General features: G+C 45.7%; 1 protein-coding gene across 1 annotated transcript in view; it reads right to left on the reverse strand.

Annotated features, from left to right (window-relative positions):
• The window catches only part of CAPN8 (calpain 8), a 61,790-nt gene that overhangs the window by 5,819 nt on the left and 40,741 nt on the right, over positions 1-15,230 (reverse strand). Inside the window, 7 exon segments of the mRNA XM_073796460.1 lie at positions 3,359-3,441; positions 3,885-3,949; positions 6,967-7,031; positions 8,573-8,609; positions 8,611-8,652; positions 11,166-11,215; positions 11,218-11,233. Coding sequence (XP_073652561.1) covers positions 3,359-3,441; positions 3,885-3,949; positions 6,967-7,031; positions 8,573-8,609; positions 8,611-8,652; positions 11,166-11,215; positions 11,218-11,233 — 358 coding nt within the window.

The raw sequence follows: 15,230 nt of genomic DNA on the forward strand, positions 1-15,230 counted from the left end.
CCTTACGAAACAGGAAACATCTCAAATAAACAACCTAACCTTGAACCTAAAGCAATTAGAGAAAGAAGAACAAAAAAACCCCAACGTTAGCAGAAAGAAAGAAATCATAAAGATCACGTCAGAAATAAATGAAAAAGAAATGAAGGAAGTGATAGCAAAGATCAATAAAACTAAAAGCTGGTTCTTTGAGAAGGTAAACAAAATTGATAAACTATTAGCCAGGCTCATCAAGAAAAAAAGGGAAAAGACTCAAATCAATAGAATTAGAAATGAAAAAGGAGAACAACTGACACTACAGAAATACAAAAGATCATGAGAGATTACTACAAGCAACTCTATGCCAATAAAATGGACAACCTGGAAGAAATGGACAAATTCTTAGAAATGCACAACCTGCCAAGACTGAATCAGGAAGAAACAGAAAATATGAAGACCAATCACAAGCAATGAAATTGAAACTGTGATTAAAAATTTTCCAACAGACAAAAGCCCAGGACCAGATGGCTTCACAGGCGAATTCTATCAAACATTTAGAGAAGAGCTAACACCTATCCTTCTCAGACTCTTCCAAAATATAGCAGAGGGAGGAACACTCCCAAACTCATTTTACAAGGCCACCATCACCTTGATACCAAAACCAGAGAAGGATGTCACAAAGAAAGAAAAATACAGGCCAATATCACTGATGAACATAGATGCAAAAATCCTCAACAAAATACTACCAAACAGAATCCAACAGCATATTAAAAGGATCATACACCACGATCAAGTGGGGTTTATTCCAGGAATGCAAGGATTCTTCAATATACGCAAATCAGTCAATGTGATACACCATATTAACAAATTGAAGGAGAAAAACCATATGGTCATCTCAATAGACACAGAGAAAGCTTTTGACAAAATTCAACACCCATTTATGATAAAAACCCTCCAGAAAGTAGGCATAGAGGGAACTTTCCTCAACATAATAAAGGCCATATATGACAAACCCACAGCCAATTTCGTCCTCAATGGTGAAAAACTGAAAGCATTTCCACTAAGATCAGGAACAAGACAAGGTTGCCCACTCTCACCACTCTTATTCAACATAGTTTTGGAAGTTTTAGCCACAGCAATCAGAGAAGAAAAGGAAATAAAAGAATCCAAATTGGAAAAGAAGAAGTAAAGCTGTCACTGTTTGCAGTTGACATGATACTATACATAGAGAATCCTAAAGATGCTACTAGAAAAGTAGTAGAGCTAATCAATGAATTTGGTAAAGTAGCAGGATACAAAATCAATGCACAGAAATCTCTGGCATTCCTATACTCTAATGATGAAAAATCTGAAAGTGAAATCAAGAAAACACTCCCAGTTACCATTGCAACAAAAAGAATAAAATATCTAGGAATAAACCTACCTAAGGAGACAAAAAACCTGTATGCAGAAAATTATAAGACACTGATGAAAGAAATTAAAGATGATACAAATAGATGGAGAGATATACCATGTTCTTGGATTGGAAGAATCAACATTGTGAAAATGACTCTACTACCCAAAGCAATCTACAGATTCAATGCAATCCCTATCAAACTACCACTGTCATTTTTCACAGAACTAGAACAAAAAATTTCACAATTTGTATGGAAACACAAAAGACCCCGAATAGCCAAAGCAATCTTGAGAACGAAAAACGGAGCTAGAGGAATCAGGCTCCTTGACTTCAGACTACACTACAAAGCTACAGTAATCAAGACAGTATGGTACTGGCACAGAAACAGGATGATAGATCAATGGAACAGGATAGAAAGCCCAGAGATAAACCCACGCACATACGGTCACCTTATCTTTGATAAAGGAGGCAGGAATGTACAGTGGAGAAAGGACAGCCTCTACAATAGGTGGTGCTGGGAAAACTGGACAGGTACATGTAAAAGTATGAGATTCGAACACTCCCTAACACCATACACAAAAACACACCATCCTCAAAATGGATTAAAGACCTAAGTGTAAGGCCAGAAACTATCAAACTCTTAGAGGAAAACAGGCAGAGCACTCTATGACATAAATCACAGCAAGATCCTTTTTGACCCACCTCCTAGAGAAAGGGAAATAAAAACAAAAATAAACAAATGGGACCTAATGAAAATTCAAAGCTTTTGCACAGCAAGGGAGACCATAAACAAGACCAAAAGACAACCCTCAGAATGGGAGAATATATTTGCAAATGAGGCAACTGACAGGGATTAATCTGCAAAATTTACAAGCAGCTCATGCAGCTCAATAACGAAAAAACAGCCAACCCAATCCAAACATGGGCAGAAGACCTAAATAGACATTTCTCCAAAGAAGATATACAGACTGCCAACAAACACATGAAAGAATGCTCAACATCATTAATCATTAGAGAAATGCAAATCAAAACTACAATGAGATATCATCTCACACCAGTCAGAATGACCATCGTCAAAAAATCTAGAAACAATAAATGCTGGAGAGGGTGTGGAGAAAAGGGAACACTCTTGCACTGCTGGTGGGAATGTGAATTGGTACAGCCACTATGGAGAACAGTATGGAGGTTCCTTAATAAACTACAAATAGAACTACCATATGACCCAGCAATCCCACTACTGGGCATATACCCTGAGAAAACCATAATTCAAAAAGAGTCATGTACCAAAATGTTCATTACAGCTCTATTTACAATAACCAGGAGATGGAAACAACCTAAGTGTCCATCATCGGATGAATGGATAAAGAAGATGTGGCACATGTATACAATGGAATATTACTCAGCCATAAAAAGAAGTGAAATTGAGTTATTTGTAGTGAGGTGGATTGACATAGAGTCTGTCATACAGAGTGAAGTATGTCAGAAAGAGCAAAACAAATACTGTATGCTAACATATACATATGGAATGTAAAAAAAAAAAAAAAAGGCATGAAGAACCTAGGAGCAAGATGGTAATAAAGATGCAGACCTACTAGAGAATGGACTTGAGGACACGGAGATGGGGAAGGGTAAGTTGGGACAAAGTGAGAGAGTGGTAGTGTATATATGGACATATATATACTACCAAATGTAAAATAGATAGCTAGTGGGAAGCAGCTGCATAGCACAGGGAGATCAGCTCAGTGCTTTGTGACCACCTAGAGGGGTGGGATAGGGAGACTGGGAGGGAGACGCAAGAGGGAGGAGATATGGTGATATATGTATATGTATAACTGATTCACTTTGTTATAATGCAGAAGCTAACCCACCATTGTAAAACAATTATACTTCAATTAAAATGTTAAATAAATAAATAAAAGTTTTTAAAAATAAAATAAAGTGAGTACATCTGGCTCTCAAGACCTTGTCTACAGGATGTGTCCTCACCTGCCTTCTTCAGGGCTGTCCTCATCTCGTGGGCATCCATGGTCCCCGAGTGGTTATAATCAGTTTCCCGATAGATCTCGTAAAGTAAATTTCCAGGTAGAAAACAGCTTTTTGTGCCCCTGCAGAACCATCTCCCTCCACCCCACCACTTCCTCAGAAGGCCACGGACACCCTTAGAGAAGGCTTCACTGATTCCTCCCAAGAAGTTTCCAGAACAAAATTAAGAGCTTGGGCTGAGGGCCGGTGCTAGTCCTTTTGCCCTGTGAACAGGGGAACTTCCTGTGACAGCACTGGCACATTGACAGCACTTCCGTTGACAGAACTGGCAATCTCTCATTGACTCCTTAGTCCTTCCTGAACAGTATGTCCAGGTTTGGTGTTGCCTTTGACCATGATGAAGGATCTGGTCAGACCAGGGCAGCAAATAGATCAGGAATGGGTGTCACGGAAGGCGAGGGTCTAGAAACAGAACAGAGGACGGTGACAAGAGCCCAGAGTATGCACAACAGGGAGAGGGGTTACCAGCTACTTCTGGATCTTCAAACAGAGCATCTTGAATTCCACCAGCCCCAAGGTGCCCGTCCCATTGCTCTAAGCAGGTTAAAGGCCAACATGATCAAGCCCAGATTCCACATGCTCTATGGATTTCGTTCTCTTGTGACCTTGCACAGTGAGTGTCTGAAGACCTCAGTGAACATCCGTGTCTGTAGTAAGCAGGGCCCTGGGGTCACGGTGGGAAATGTTGGTGGGAGACAAATTCAAATAAAGATTAAAGAGTCAAACACTCACCAAGGCCCTCCTTTGAGGTCAGGTACAGAGCTAGGAGCAAAGGGCAAGTCAGGAGCCTAACGCCCTCCGTTCATTAGCATCCAGCACCCTCGTCATCCTGGGTCATTGAGGGGTTGAGCTCTATGGTCTGTTGTAAATTCCCTTCCAGATTTAAATGTCTGGTTGATATTGATGTCATTGATAGTTGATGTCAAAATGTTATCAGAGGGACTTTCCTCGTGGTCCAGTGGCTAAGACTCTGTGCTCCTAATGCAGGGAGCCTGGGTTCGATCCCTGGTCAGGGAACTAGATCCCACATGCCACAACTAAGAGTTCACATGCCGCAACTAAAGATCCCGCATGCCGCAACTAAAGATCCTGCATGCCGCAATAAAGATCCCACACATGGCAACGAAGATCGTGCATGCCACAACTAAGACCCAGCGCAGCCAAATAAATAAATATTTTTTTTAAAAAAATGTTATCAGAAGAGTCCTCAGGAGCACGGGATTGGGATTCTCTGCCACACGGTCTACAGATGTTTGTCTGGTGTCCTGCAGGAGCTCTGAGCTTCTCAACACTGATTCCTGGGACCCTGGGACATGGTCCCAGGAGCACAGCTGGCTCATAGGCCACTGCTCAACCCAAACAGGCCAGGGGTTGTGTGCAATTCTCTGTGTCCAGCAATATTGATAAGCACTGGGCTCGACCTGGGGGGCTGGTTTTGAACTGTCCCTACCCTCATGAAGTTCAGTCTCTTTGAAACTCTACCCTTTTCTCAGCCATCCCAACTAATCGCTAGACACCAGTGTGTTACAGCTCAGATGTTAAAATTCTGAAACAGAACATCATTCCCACCTCCTTCAACTAGCTAAACAAAAAGTCACATTTACATCCAAGAGTATAAACCTCACCCTTTAAGAAACTCTGTGTCCTTATTTCCACGATCCACGCTGAGTGTTGGATGCACCACAGCCTTCAAGTCCTAATACTTCGACCAACATACCTGAGAAGAGTAGTCTACAAGGAGGGCTAACGCTCTGGTCTAGCTAGTCCCATGTATACTTGTATCTCATTTCATCCTCACAAGTCTACATATTGTTATTCCATTTTCTGGGAGAAGAAACTGAGGTTCAGAGCATTTAATAACTGTGGTGGAGCCAGAACTTGGACTCCTGTCTGTTCCAAAGCCCTTGTCCCAGAGCACCAATGTATCCTCAATCCCAGATGGAATTGCCTACAGACTCCCGGGCCCCATCCCAGACTTAATGAATCAGCATCTCCAGGAGTGAGACTCAGGCAACTGGATTGTTAAAACCTCATGGTTTTTAAGTGCTGATACATGCTATAGTGAACCACATGTTATATGATTCCATTTACATGAAAATATCCGGAACAGGCAAATCTATAGACAAAGTTGTTGTAGGGCAGAGGGTTTCAGGTTGTTGAGAGGAAAAGGTGAGTGACTGCTAATATGGGTGCAGGGCCTCTTTTGGGGGTGATAAAAATGCTCTAAAATGGGTGGTTGATGTTTATACAACTCTGTGAATATACTAAAAACCATAGAACTGTACCCTATAAATGGCTACATTGGGTGGTATGTGAATTATATCTCAATAAGGCTGTTATATTTACACAAGGCTCCATGGGCAGCTCTGCTGCATATCCGGGTTCAGAACCTCTGCCCCAAAGCATCCAAATCGTGGAACAGACCCTCTTGAAGAATGACTGAGTCACGGTCCTCCTGGAGCCATGAAAATGCAAATACCCCTGGGAACAATGAGTGAGTGACTACAAGGTCACCCTCAAATCTAAGTTAAAGTCGATAGGCAAGTTTGAGAAGAATGATTCAGAAATCAAGGAACTATTTGTAGAAAAATGAATCGACGCTTAACAGTTCTTTGTGGCTCACGAATTAAACTGTGGACCATGCCGACCTCACAGAAGGACACAGCGCTGGAGAGTCCCAGCGTCTGAAGCTCTGGGACCACAAGGATAGCACCCGCTCTCCGTGGCTGACACCCCCACCAGAGGGCAGCACACGCGTGCTGGCTAACCAGGACTCCTCTGCATGACTACCGTGTAAGTACAGTTCATTCCCACCGCCCCAAAGGTCATCAGATCTTATCACGGATGAAGCCCTCAGAACTGAGGGGCACCCTCCTAGGCTCCAGTTTTCCAAGAAATCACCTTCACCAGCAGCACCATGGAGAACGGTAACCTGGACCCACCTGAGGCCAAGTTTCAAGTACGTGATGTTCCACACTTCCCCACTCTGCGCTTCATTTAAGCCGTTCCTTCCACCTAGGATGCCCTCACCTTCCCCATTCCTCCCCAAGTCTCTTACTCATTCTTCAATACACAGCGAGGGTTAAACTGGGTCAGAGTGACAAACAGGTTTTATCCTGTGTGATATTTCTCAACTACTGGTGGTGGCCGTGTCAATACTGAGAGACAAAGACAGACGGGGATAGAAACAGCCGGGGAGAAGGAGGAGGGAGGGGCCTCGTGGGAGGAGCCTCGTGGGAGGAATACTGTGATGAACAGGAGGAGGGTCACAAATGCCACATAGTTGCTGTCTTTGAATTAAAGGATTTTAAACAAGTCACTTCAACAGGGCACATCTCAGTTTCTTCACCTGTAAAATGGATCATCTCGTGCTTACTGAGGAGCAAAAATGAGATGACATTTTCCTTTACAGCTCAAGCAAGTACCTGCCATATGCTCAGAAAATGCTGGTTCCCTTCTCCCTCTTTCCCTTGCCTCCATCTCACTGGGAGAGGTGGAGGAGTCCTGAAAATCAGGATCAGAGTAAAAATAATGTGACGTTTAAAGGATGCATCCATCAGGCTGATCATCTCCCTGCAAGTGTTGATGTTGAATCCATCGAATTTGATGTCTGTTCCTAAATATTTAAATAGAAAAGAAGGGAGGGAATCAGGATCATTTGAAGGCAGGGGAAATAATCTCCCTGGTAGGAAGCCACTGAGGACGCCAGCCAGAGTACGGAGCCAGATGTGAGCGCCACAGAAAGGAGAGAGCATGGCGGCGGGCTCCTGGGCGGGGCCCCCTGGGGGTGGCACAGGTGGGCACTGGCATCGGGGTTCAGTGTCTGAACCTCAGCTTTGCTACTCACAAGCCACCGGGACTTCAGCAAACTAATATCTCTGAGCTTTGGTTTCTTTCTCCATCAATAAGAACAGTACTTGCCCCCAAAGCTAATTGGGGCTAAAATGAGATAATGGAAGTGAACTTCTTAGCGCAGTGCTTGGTATAAGCAAGTTCTTAATAAACCAGCTGACTTTTTATTGGCTAGGTATCGTTCTAAGCACTGTACTTCTACTCCTCCAAATAACCCCATGTGGTAGATACTCTCATCCCTATTTTATAGATAAGGAAACTGAGGCCCAGAGAGGTTAAATAATTTGCTCAAGATCACACGACCCAGGCAGAGCTGGGATTTAAACGCAGGCCACCCGTCTCCATAGCCCAAGCTTTCAACCATGACACACAGCCTCTCAAACGGCAGCTGTTATCCTTACTGCTAAATTGCAGGTATCTCCTGGGAGCTACAGCCATCCCTGGCTCCATACTCACTTTGCCCACACCTGAGAGCCAAGGCAGGAAGGAACCAAAGGCCCTGCAAATCCTCTCTTCCTCCCTGGGCTCTTTCTCTGCAAGGCAGGAGGGAGAGCTGGAGCAGGGCGGGGTGTCTCTGAGCCTGCGCCTGGGCTCTGAGCCCTGGGGAGCTGCTCGGCCCCAGGTGGGCACACAAGCGGCCTTGCCCCTCCATCCTGCATGCTCATCCCCTGTCCTGTTGCCATGGGTGAACATGCCCGTCACTCAACCAGGCGGAAGCCTGACCCTGGCCCAGCCCTGGGCCCAACAAGAAGCCAGTTCCGTGCCAGCTTACATGGGGCTGCGGTTCAGAGGGAAGGAGCAAGGCTTTCCTCAACCTGGGTGCAGCTGGATCCTCTGACAGCCCCCGGGGCTTGCTAAAGTCTAAAGACGGAGAACTGTCACAACCTAGGACAGTCAGAATCCTCCCCTCCACACGCTTTCCCCAGGGATGTGCTACAGAACAAGATCTTCAATCTGCGCAGTTTCCCACTGTATCAAAGTTATAAATTTGGCGGGAAAATTTCACTTACTCTCAGCCCAACTTCTTTCCTTCCAAGACTCAGGACTCCTTCCTGCAGGGTCGGTTGGCCCCAGCACAAGCCCCGCCTTCATCCGGCCCAGCACCCCTCCCGCTCCAGCCTCTCCCACCTGCTGGATGCTCCATCAGCCCAGAGGGAATCAGGGCCCCGGGCCAGAGGCCAAAGGCCCCTTGTCCCCATCTGCAGTGCCCCTGGCCCAGTGCCTGCACCTATCCTTACCCCACCCCCACCCCAGCATCTGTCTTAGGCTCCCAGACTTCCTGAAAAGCCCCAAGGAAGAACTTACGTTTGGAAAACACCTCATTCAGAGCCATCTTGAGTTCACCTCATTCAGAGCCGTCTTGAGTTCATTCTGATCTCAGAATCCTAGAAAGAGGAACCCAAATGCAAATCACGTCAGGTCCTGACAAGCGTTTCAAGACATTAAATTCATGTAGAGTCAGACACCAGGTCCACTGACTCTATGATTTTAAAAGGCTGCGACATCTTTTAAAAACTCCAATTCACAGTTTTTCTGGGGCCCCCATAGCCGGGTGGGAAGTGTATATTAATGGCGTGAGCGGGGTACACCTTCTGCAGAAGGCTGCACACGGTGCCTGCTGCCTTTCTCCGGGCTTGCCTAACCCAAGACCAAGACATGGCAAGAAGCAATAATAGGAGGCAGTGCTGAGGGGCCACACGCCTGATGTGGGACATCCTCAAACCCTCACAACAGCTCTGCACCCATGTTAGAGTTAAGGAAACTGTGATTGCTAAACACCATATACATTCACCATGTAATTGTCATTTCCATGTGATGTAACTGCTGGGGGTTCACAGCCACCAGTGGCAGAAACCTAAGACTGTCTCACCCCAAAGTGCCCGCTTTCCTCACTGCACCTATGGGAGTTGCTATTTCACGCATAGCCCATCTCAAACTGGAAGTAGAGATTTAGGGGAGTAGGATTTCCCACGTGCATTTGGGATAAACACTGAGCCAGTAGGACAGTTCGTCCCTTAACTCTGAGCTGGAGGGCAGACCTCGGGCAGGACGATGAATGAGGCTCAGAGAAGGGATGCTGGACTGAGATCTGGGTTCCAGTCGTGATTCCGTCCCTTACTCTCCATGCGACCTTAGCCAAGTCACTTCCTCTGGTGAGGTGTGGTCTTATCACTTGTCCCCATGGGGCCCCACTTCTCCCCGCCTCCACCAGCCAGGCCCAGGCTATTCTACTAGAAACCAGGGAGGTGGGAGCTGCACAGGGCAGCCTTGCCTGTGAGCACAGCTGGCCTCATTCAAGCACGGCACGGTCAGTCCCAATAACAAGACGTGGGGACCCTCTGAAAAGCCTCCAGGCCAAGAATGGGATGTTGAGATCTTGGCCTGTCCCTCACCGGGCCTTGTGCCCCAGCAAGCTCCTTAACTCTCTGTGCCTGACCCTTCACCCGCAGAGCAGGGACAGTGACCGATACTGTCCCACCAGGCCGGACAGAAAAGATAAGGTACGTGAAGAACTATACAAATAGGAACTTCTACTTTGTTATCAGTCTTGATGTTCTAAATAAAATATGGTCCCTTGGCAGCTAAGGCAACAAGGTTTTGTTAGCAAAAACACTGGTCTGAGCGCCCATCTAAAACACAGATTGACTCATTTTTGCAAAGCTTTTTTTAATGGCTATATAAAGGAATTTTGTTCCCAGGTTTTATCTTCTGCAAGGATTCTGATGTATTTTCTTCTACGCTATCCTTAAATCTAGAAAGTGGCTCTGAGCTTCCCTGCAGGGTGGAGAGCATTGTTTTTACCTTCTGTTATGGACTGAATGTTTGTGTCCCCAAAAATTCATATGTTGAAATCCAATCCCCAATGTCATAGTATTAGGAGGAGAGACTTTTGGGAGGTGATTAGGTCATGACGGTGAAGCCCTTTTGAGTGGGATTAATGCCCTTATAAAAGGAACCCCAGACAGATCCCTCACCCTCTTTCCACCTTGTGAGGACACAGTGAGACTTCAACAGTCTGCAAGCTAGAGGAAGGCCCTCCCCAGAATCCAACCATGCCTGATCTCAGACTTCCAGCCTCCAGAACTGTGAGAAATAAATTTCTCTTTATTCTGTTTCATATGCTTCCCAGTCTGCAGTACATTGTTATGGCCGCCCAAGATGACGGATGCCTTCCAAGGCCCTTTGGCAAACCTTATTATCCTTCAAAGAGCGGTGCATTCACTGTATCTATGGGGCCAGTTGTGACACTTGCAGTCCTGAGTCTGCTCTGACTTATGGCCTCACAGGACTGGAATCACAATAAGCTAAGTCAGCAGGACAGGGAGGGAAGAAGCAGGGGGCACACCAGCGTCTTCCCCTGGCTCCATGTGCCCCTGAGCGGTGCCGGCACCTGGGCCAACTTGAATTCCGCAGCCCAAGCTCCGCTGGTGTCCCTGAGGGCAGGCAGGGCGGCGGGCCGGTGAACACTAATCCCAGGCCAGGTTAACTGAGCCGCCTGCCACCTGGGTTGAGCGATTCCTCTCATCTCTGAAGGATATTGATATAGGGAAATTTTGCCTCCCCGCTTTTTATAAAGTCAGGGCTCTGATCCAACAGGGCCAGTTTACACACAGAAAGGCTTTTGGTAGGATCTAGAGATTCGGATTTTCTGTTTTCTCAAAAAGCAGTCAACACAGCAAGAAAAATGGCCTTGGTCCCAAGATTCCGCTCCCCAGCAGTGCAGGAAAGGCCTCTCAGGTTTAAGAGAGGAAAGTGGCAACAGACAGAGTTGGGGGACCGGAGACCTGCGGCCTCATCGTTTATACTCACGGAGATGCGAGGGGAAAGACTCAGGTGAGCTGAGCTTTCCAGAACACTCTCCTGCCTATCTGGGAGCCTGTCTATGCCCTGTACTCACCTTCCCTGCAAGCTTCTCAAACAGGCTCCAGAGCTGGCCGTCTTCTTGTCCACCTCATTGGGGTGTGGCTAAAAGGCAGGGCAATTGCAAAGTTAAGATGGGACTCGTTGAGGAGAATGAAAGACAAAGATTTAAAATTCATTCGCTCGTCACTCACTACATCTGTCGCATATCTGTCGTGTGTCAGACACTGGGTGGATGGGGGTACATGACAGTAAACAGGAGAGGTCCAAGGTCCTGGCCCCAGGAGCTCTCCATCCAGCAAGGTCCAGGGGTCTAGGGGCTCCCTCTATCAGCGATGTGAGGAAGTGATCCCCACCAACCCTGAATTTCTGATTTCAACCCTGAATCGCTTTCAGAGATCGGTGGCAACACTGACAGCAGAGAATCTCGGTCTGGGTCTGTGGGCTCCTAAAAGAGATTCACTGATGACCTTCAAGGGGTCTGTGAACTTCAGGTATTGCATGAAAATTGGGAGTAACGTTAACATGTGTTTTCTTAGCTTTCACCAGATTCTGAAATAGCAACATGATTAAAAAGGAGTTAAAATCACAGCCTAGTGGAAACAGCAGAACTGGAAGCCAGAAGACAGGAGTTCAAACACCGCACTGACCAATTACGAAACTCCATCTCAGGGCTCTGACATCCATTTCCTCAAGTCCAGTATTAAATTAACTAGGCTTGTTACATGGGGTCATTTGAGAATCAAATGAGAACTAATGTGTGTCAAAGTCCTTCGAAAATTGCTAATCATTATATGAATGACTGTCCAGAGACTTTCTGATATGACCATGGGCTCTTTGCAAAATGGAATGAAACTCCTCAACTGTCATCACCAGACAGAAAAGTCACAAGTTTCCCAGATGTCTTGAAGAATTTCAGAAAACCAAGTCAATTTCTTCCAAAACCATCCCTCAGGAAAGTACAAAAGGCCTGATCTGGCCCAATGATACTGTACTATTAAGAGTAGCAGTGGGGCTTCCCTGGTGGCGCAGTGGTTGAGAGTCCGCCTGCCGATGCAGGGGATGCGGGTTCGTGCCCCGGTCCGGGAAGATCCCACATGCCGCGGAGCCTGCGCGTCTGGAGCCTGTGCTCCGCATACGGAGAGGCCAAAACAGTGAGAGGCCCGCGTACCACAAAAAAAAAACAAAAAAACAAAAGAGTAGCAGCGGTAGTAATAGTACTTACCTTTGTTGAGCACTTACTACCTGTCAGGTACTATACATAGATTGGTTCATTTAATACTCATGAGTACTCTATGAGATTGGTCTCATTGCTATCCACATTTCACAGATGGAGAAACTGAGGTTTAAAAGTGTTAAGTAGCAGGCCAAGATTACACACCTGGTACATGGTGGAGGCAGGATTCAAAGTCAAGCTTGTGCGCTGTTTCACCAGCCACCAGTCTGATCCCCAGAGCAGCTGCTCTCAGCATCCTACTGCAACTCAACCTCGCCAGGGCTCTGCTTCCTCGTCGATAACACAGGGGTTTTAATGCCTATCATACTGTTTACATTTATGAGGAGTAAATCCAAAAATACATCTAAAGTTTTTAGAAGAAATGATAAATACTTCTCATCACACATGTATGATTTTAAAGTGGTCTTGTAGAATAAAAGCTTTATATCGTCCATGTAATAAAATATACGATAACCTGAATCTAGTGTGAAGTCTACAGATTCTGAACATACAGTAATATTCTATTATTCTGGGGGAAAATGAGTATGAACTGGAAAGAAAGGAAGGAAGGAAGGGAAGGAGGGGGGGAGGGGGCAAGAAAGAGAGAGAGAAAGGGACTTCCCTGGCGGTCCAGTGATTAAGGCTTCACCTTCCAATGCAGGGGGTGGAGGTTTGATCCCTGGTCAGGGAGCTAAGATCCCACATGCCTCGTGGCCAAAAAACCAAAACATAAAACAGAAGCAGTATTGTAACAAATTCAATAAAGACTTTAAAAATGGTCCACATCAAAAAAAAAATCTCTAAAAAAAGGAAGAAATAGACTAGAGCTATACATTTCAATAAGGATAAATCTCAGGGCTGCGGTTGGGCTGGCTGCTCAGACCCACCTTCTCCAGCTCTACAGCACCGGCCTTACTATTCCTGCCTTCCAGTTCTACTGTTCTCCCTCAGGGACTGGGAAGGTCCTGGCTATAGAAGTCAACTGCAGTAATAGGGAGGATTCTATTAAAGCAACTGTATGGCCTTCTTACCTAGGAATCATGCAGACATTCAAATACTGTACTTATAAAAATGACACAAGTTATACATGAAAACGTGCAATATCAAAGCATATGAAAAGTTCAAGTCCCCCTTGGAAGGGGGGGCGGCGGGATGAACTGGGAGATTGCTATTGACATTTGTACACTACTATGTATAAAATAGATAACGAATGAGAACGTACTGCATAGCACAGGGAACTTTACTCAGTGCTCTGTGGTGACCTAAATGGAAGGAAAAACAAAAAAGAGGGGTTATATGTATATGTATTGCTGATTCTCTTTGCTGTACAGCAGAAACTAACACAACATTGTAAAGCAGCTATACTCCAATAAAAATTTATTTTAAAAAAGTGAAAGAAAAAATGGACACGGGCACAAGCGGGTGCATAGCAGGTACTTCACCACTAGGGGATGTCATTGTACACGGGAGTTTCTGGATACCAGGGAGAAAGATGCTTTTAAATGATGGCATACAGGGTCTGGCAAACGGTACTTCAGTTCGTTCACTCCTTCAAAAAAATATTTACTGGACACCCGGCGCATGTTGGGAACTGTTCTGTATCTGTGTCTGAGATGTAGTGGTGAACAAGACATGGTCCTTGCTTTCAAGGACCTTAATGTAGTGGAATTATCTGTTGCTCTGAGAAAATATACATGAAAACGCTTTGGAAATGGTAAGGCAACCTGGCAAAAACAGGTATTATTTTACTGTTGTCATATTACATGTTGACAGCATCTTTGCAACCCTTCTCAATTGCTTTCTTTTTTCCCTCCCCCATTCCAAGCAGGCCCTTTAAATGTCCAGCTGTCCAAGTCTTGGAGATTTCTGGAGGGAGGAAAACAGAAGTTCTTGAAGGCAAGGGCAATGGCTCTTCCTGTCTCCTGTAAAGTCTTAAGTCCCTGAATATATTATCCCTGTGGCATGTGTGTGTGTGTGTGTGTGTGTGTGTGTGTGTGTGTGTGTCAGGGGGAGGGGTACCTTAAAGAGAAAAGACCAAGTTTCCCTGAGACCAAGAAGATGTTGGCCGTTCCCAGGGCCCTGAAATATGGGAACCCTTGTATGGCTCCATACATATGCTCTGGGGACCTCAAGGGACGGTTGTCCCCTAGGCCTGGCGACTCCTAGTTTACCAAAGATTCTAAGCCGCAGACCTAGTACAGAAGCCCAAGAGCTGCCAGACATGAAGGAGCTGAGCTGAGACAGTGGGCATCTCAAGCAAGAACAGTGAGGACCCGTGACTGGTACAGACTTCCTGGTGTTTCAGAAAACCCCAAGACCATGGGAGGTGGAGACGGTGCACCCCGACAATGACTGATATTGAACTCCTGAAATGGGGCTTTAGTAAGTTTTGGGGTTTTGTTGTTGTTGTTGTTGTTTTTGCGGTACGCGGGCCTCTCACTGTTGTGGCCTCTCCCGTTGTGGAGCACAGGCTCCGGACGCACAGGCTCAGCAGCCATGGCTCACGGGCCCAGCCGCTCTGCGACATGTGGGATCTTCCCGGACCGGGGCACGAACCCGTGTCCCCTGCATCGGCAGGCGGACTCTCAACCACTGTGCCACCAGGGAAGCCCAGTAAGTTTTTTTTATTAAAGTGTAGTTGATTTACAATATTGTGTTAGTTTCTGGTGTACAGAAAAGTGATTCAAATATATATATTCAGAGTATGAGAAAGAATATATGTATATATTTTCTTTCTCATATTCTTTCCATTATGGTTTATTACAAGATATTGAGTATAGTTATACTAGGTCTTTGCTGTTTACCTATTTTATATATTGTAGTGTGTATCTGTTAATCCCAAACTCCTAATTTATCCTTCCCCCTCTTTTCTCCTTTGGTAACCAT

The sequence above is a fragment of the Tursiops truncatus genome, chromosome 1 (assembly GCF_011762595.2).
Source record: "Tursiops truncatus isolate mTurTru1 chromosome 1, mTurTru1.mat.Y, whole genome shotgun sequence".
Classification (NCBI taxonomy): domain Eukaryota; kingdom Metazoa; phylum Chordata; class Mammalia; order Artiodactyla; family Delphinidae; genus Tursiops; species Tursiops truncatus.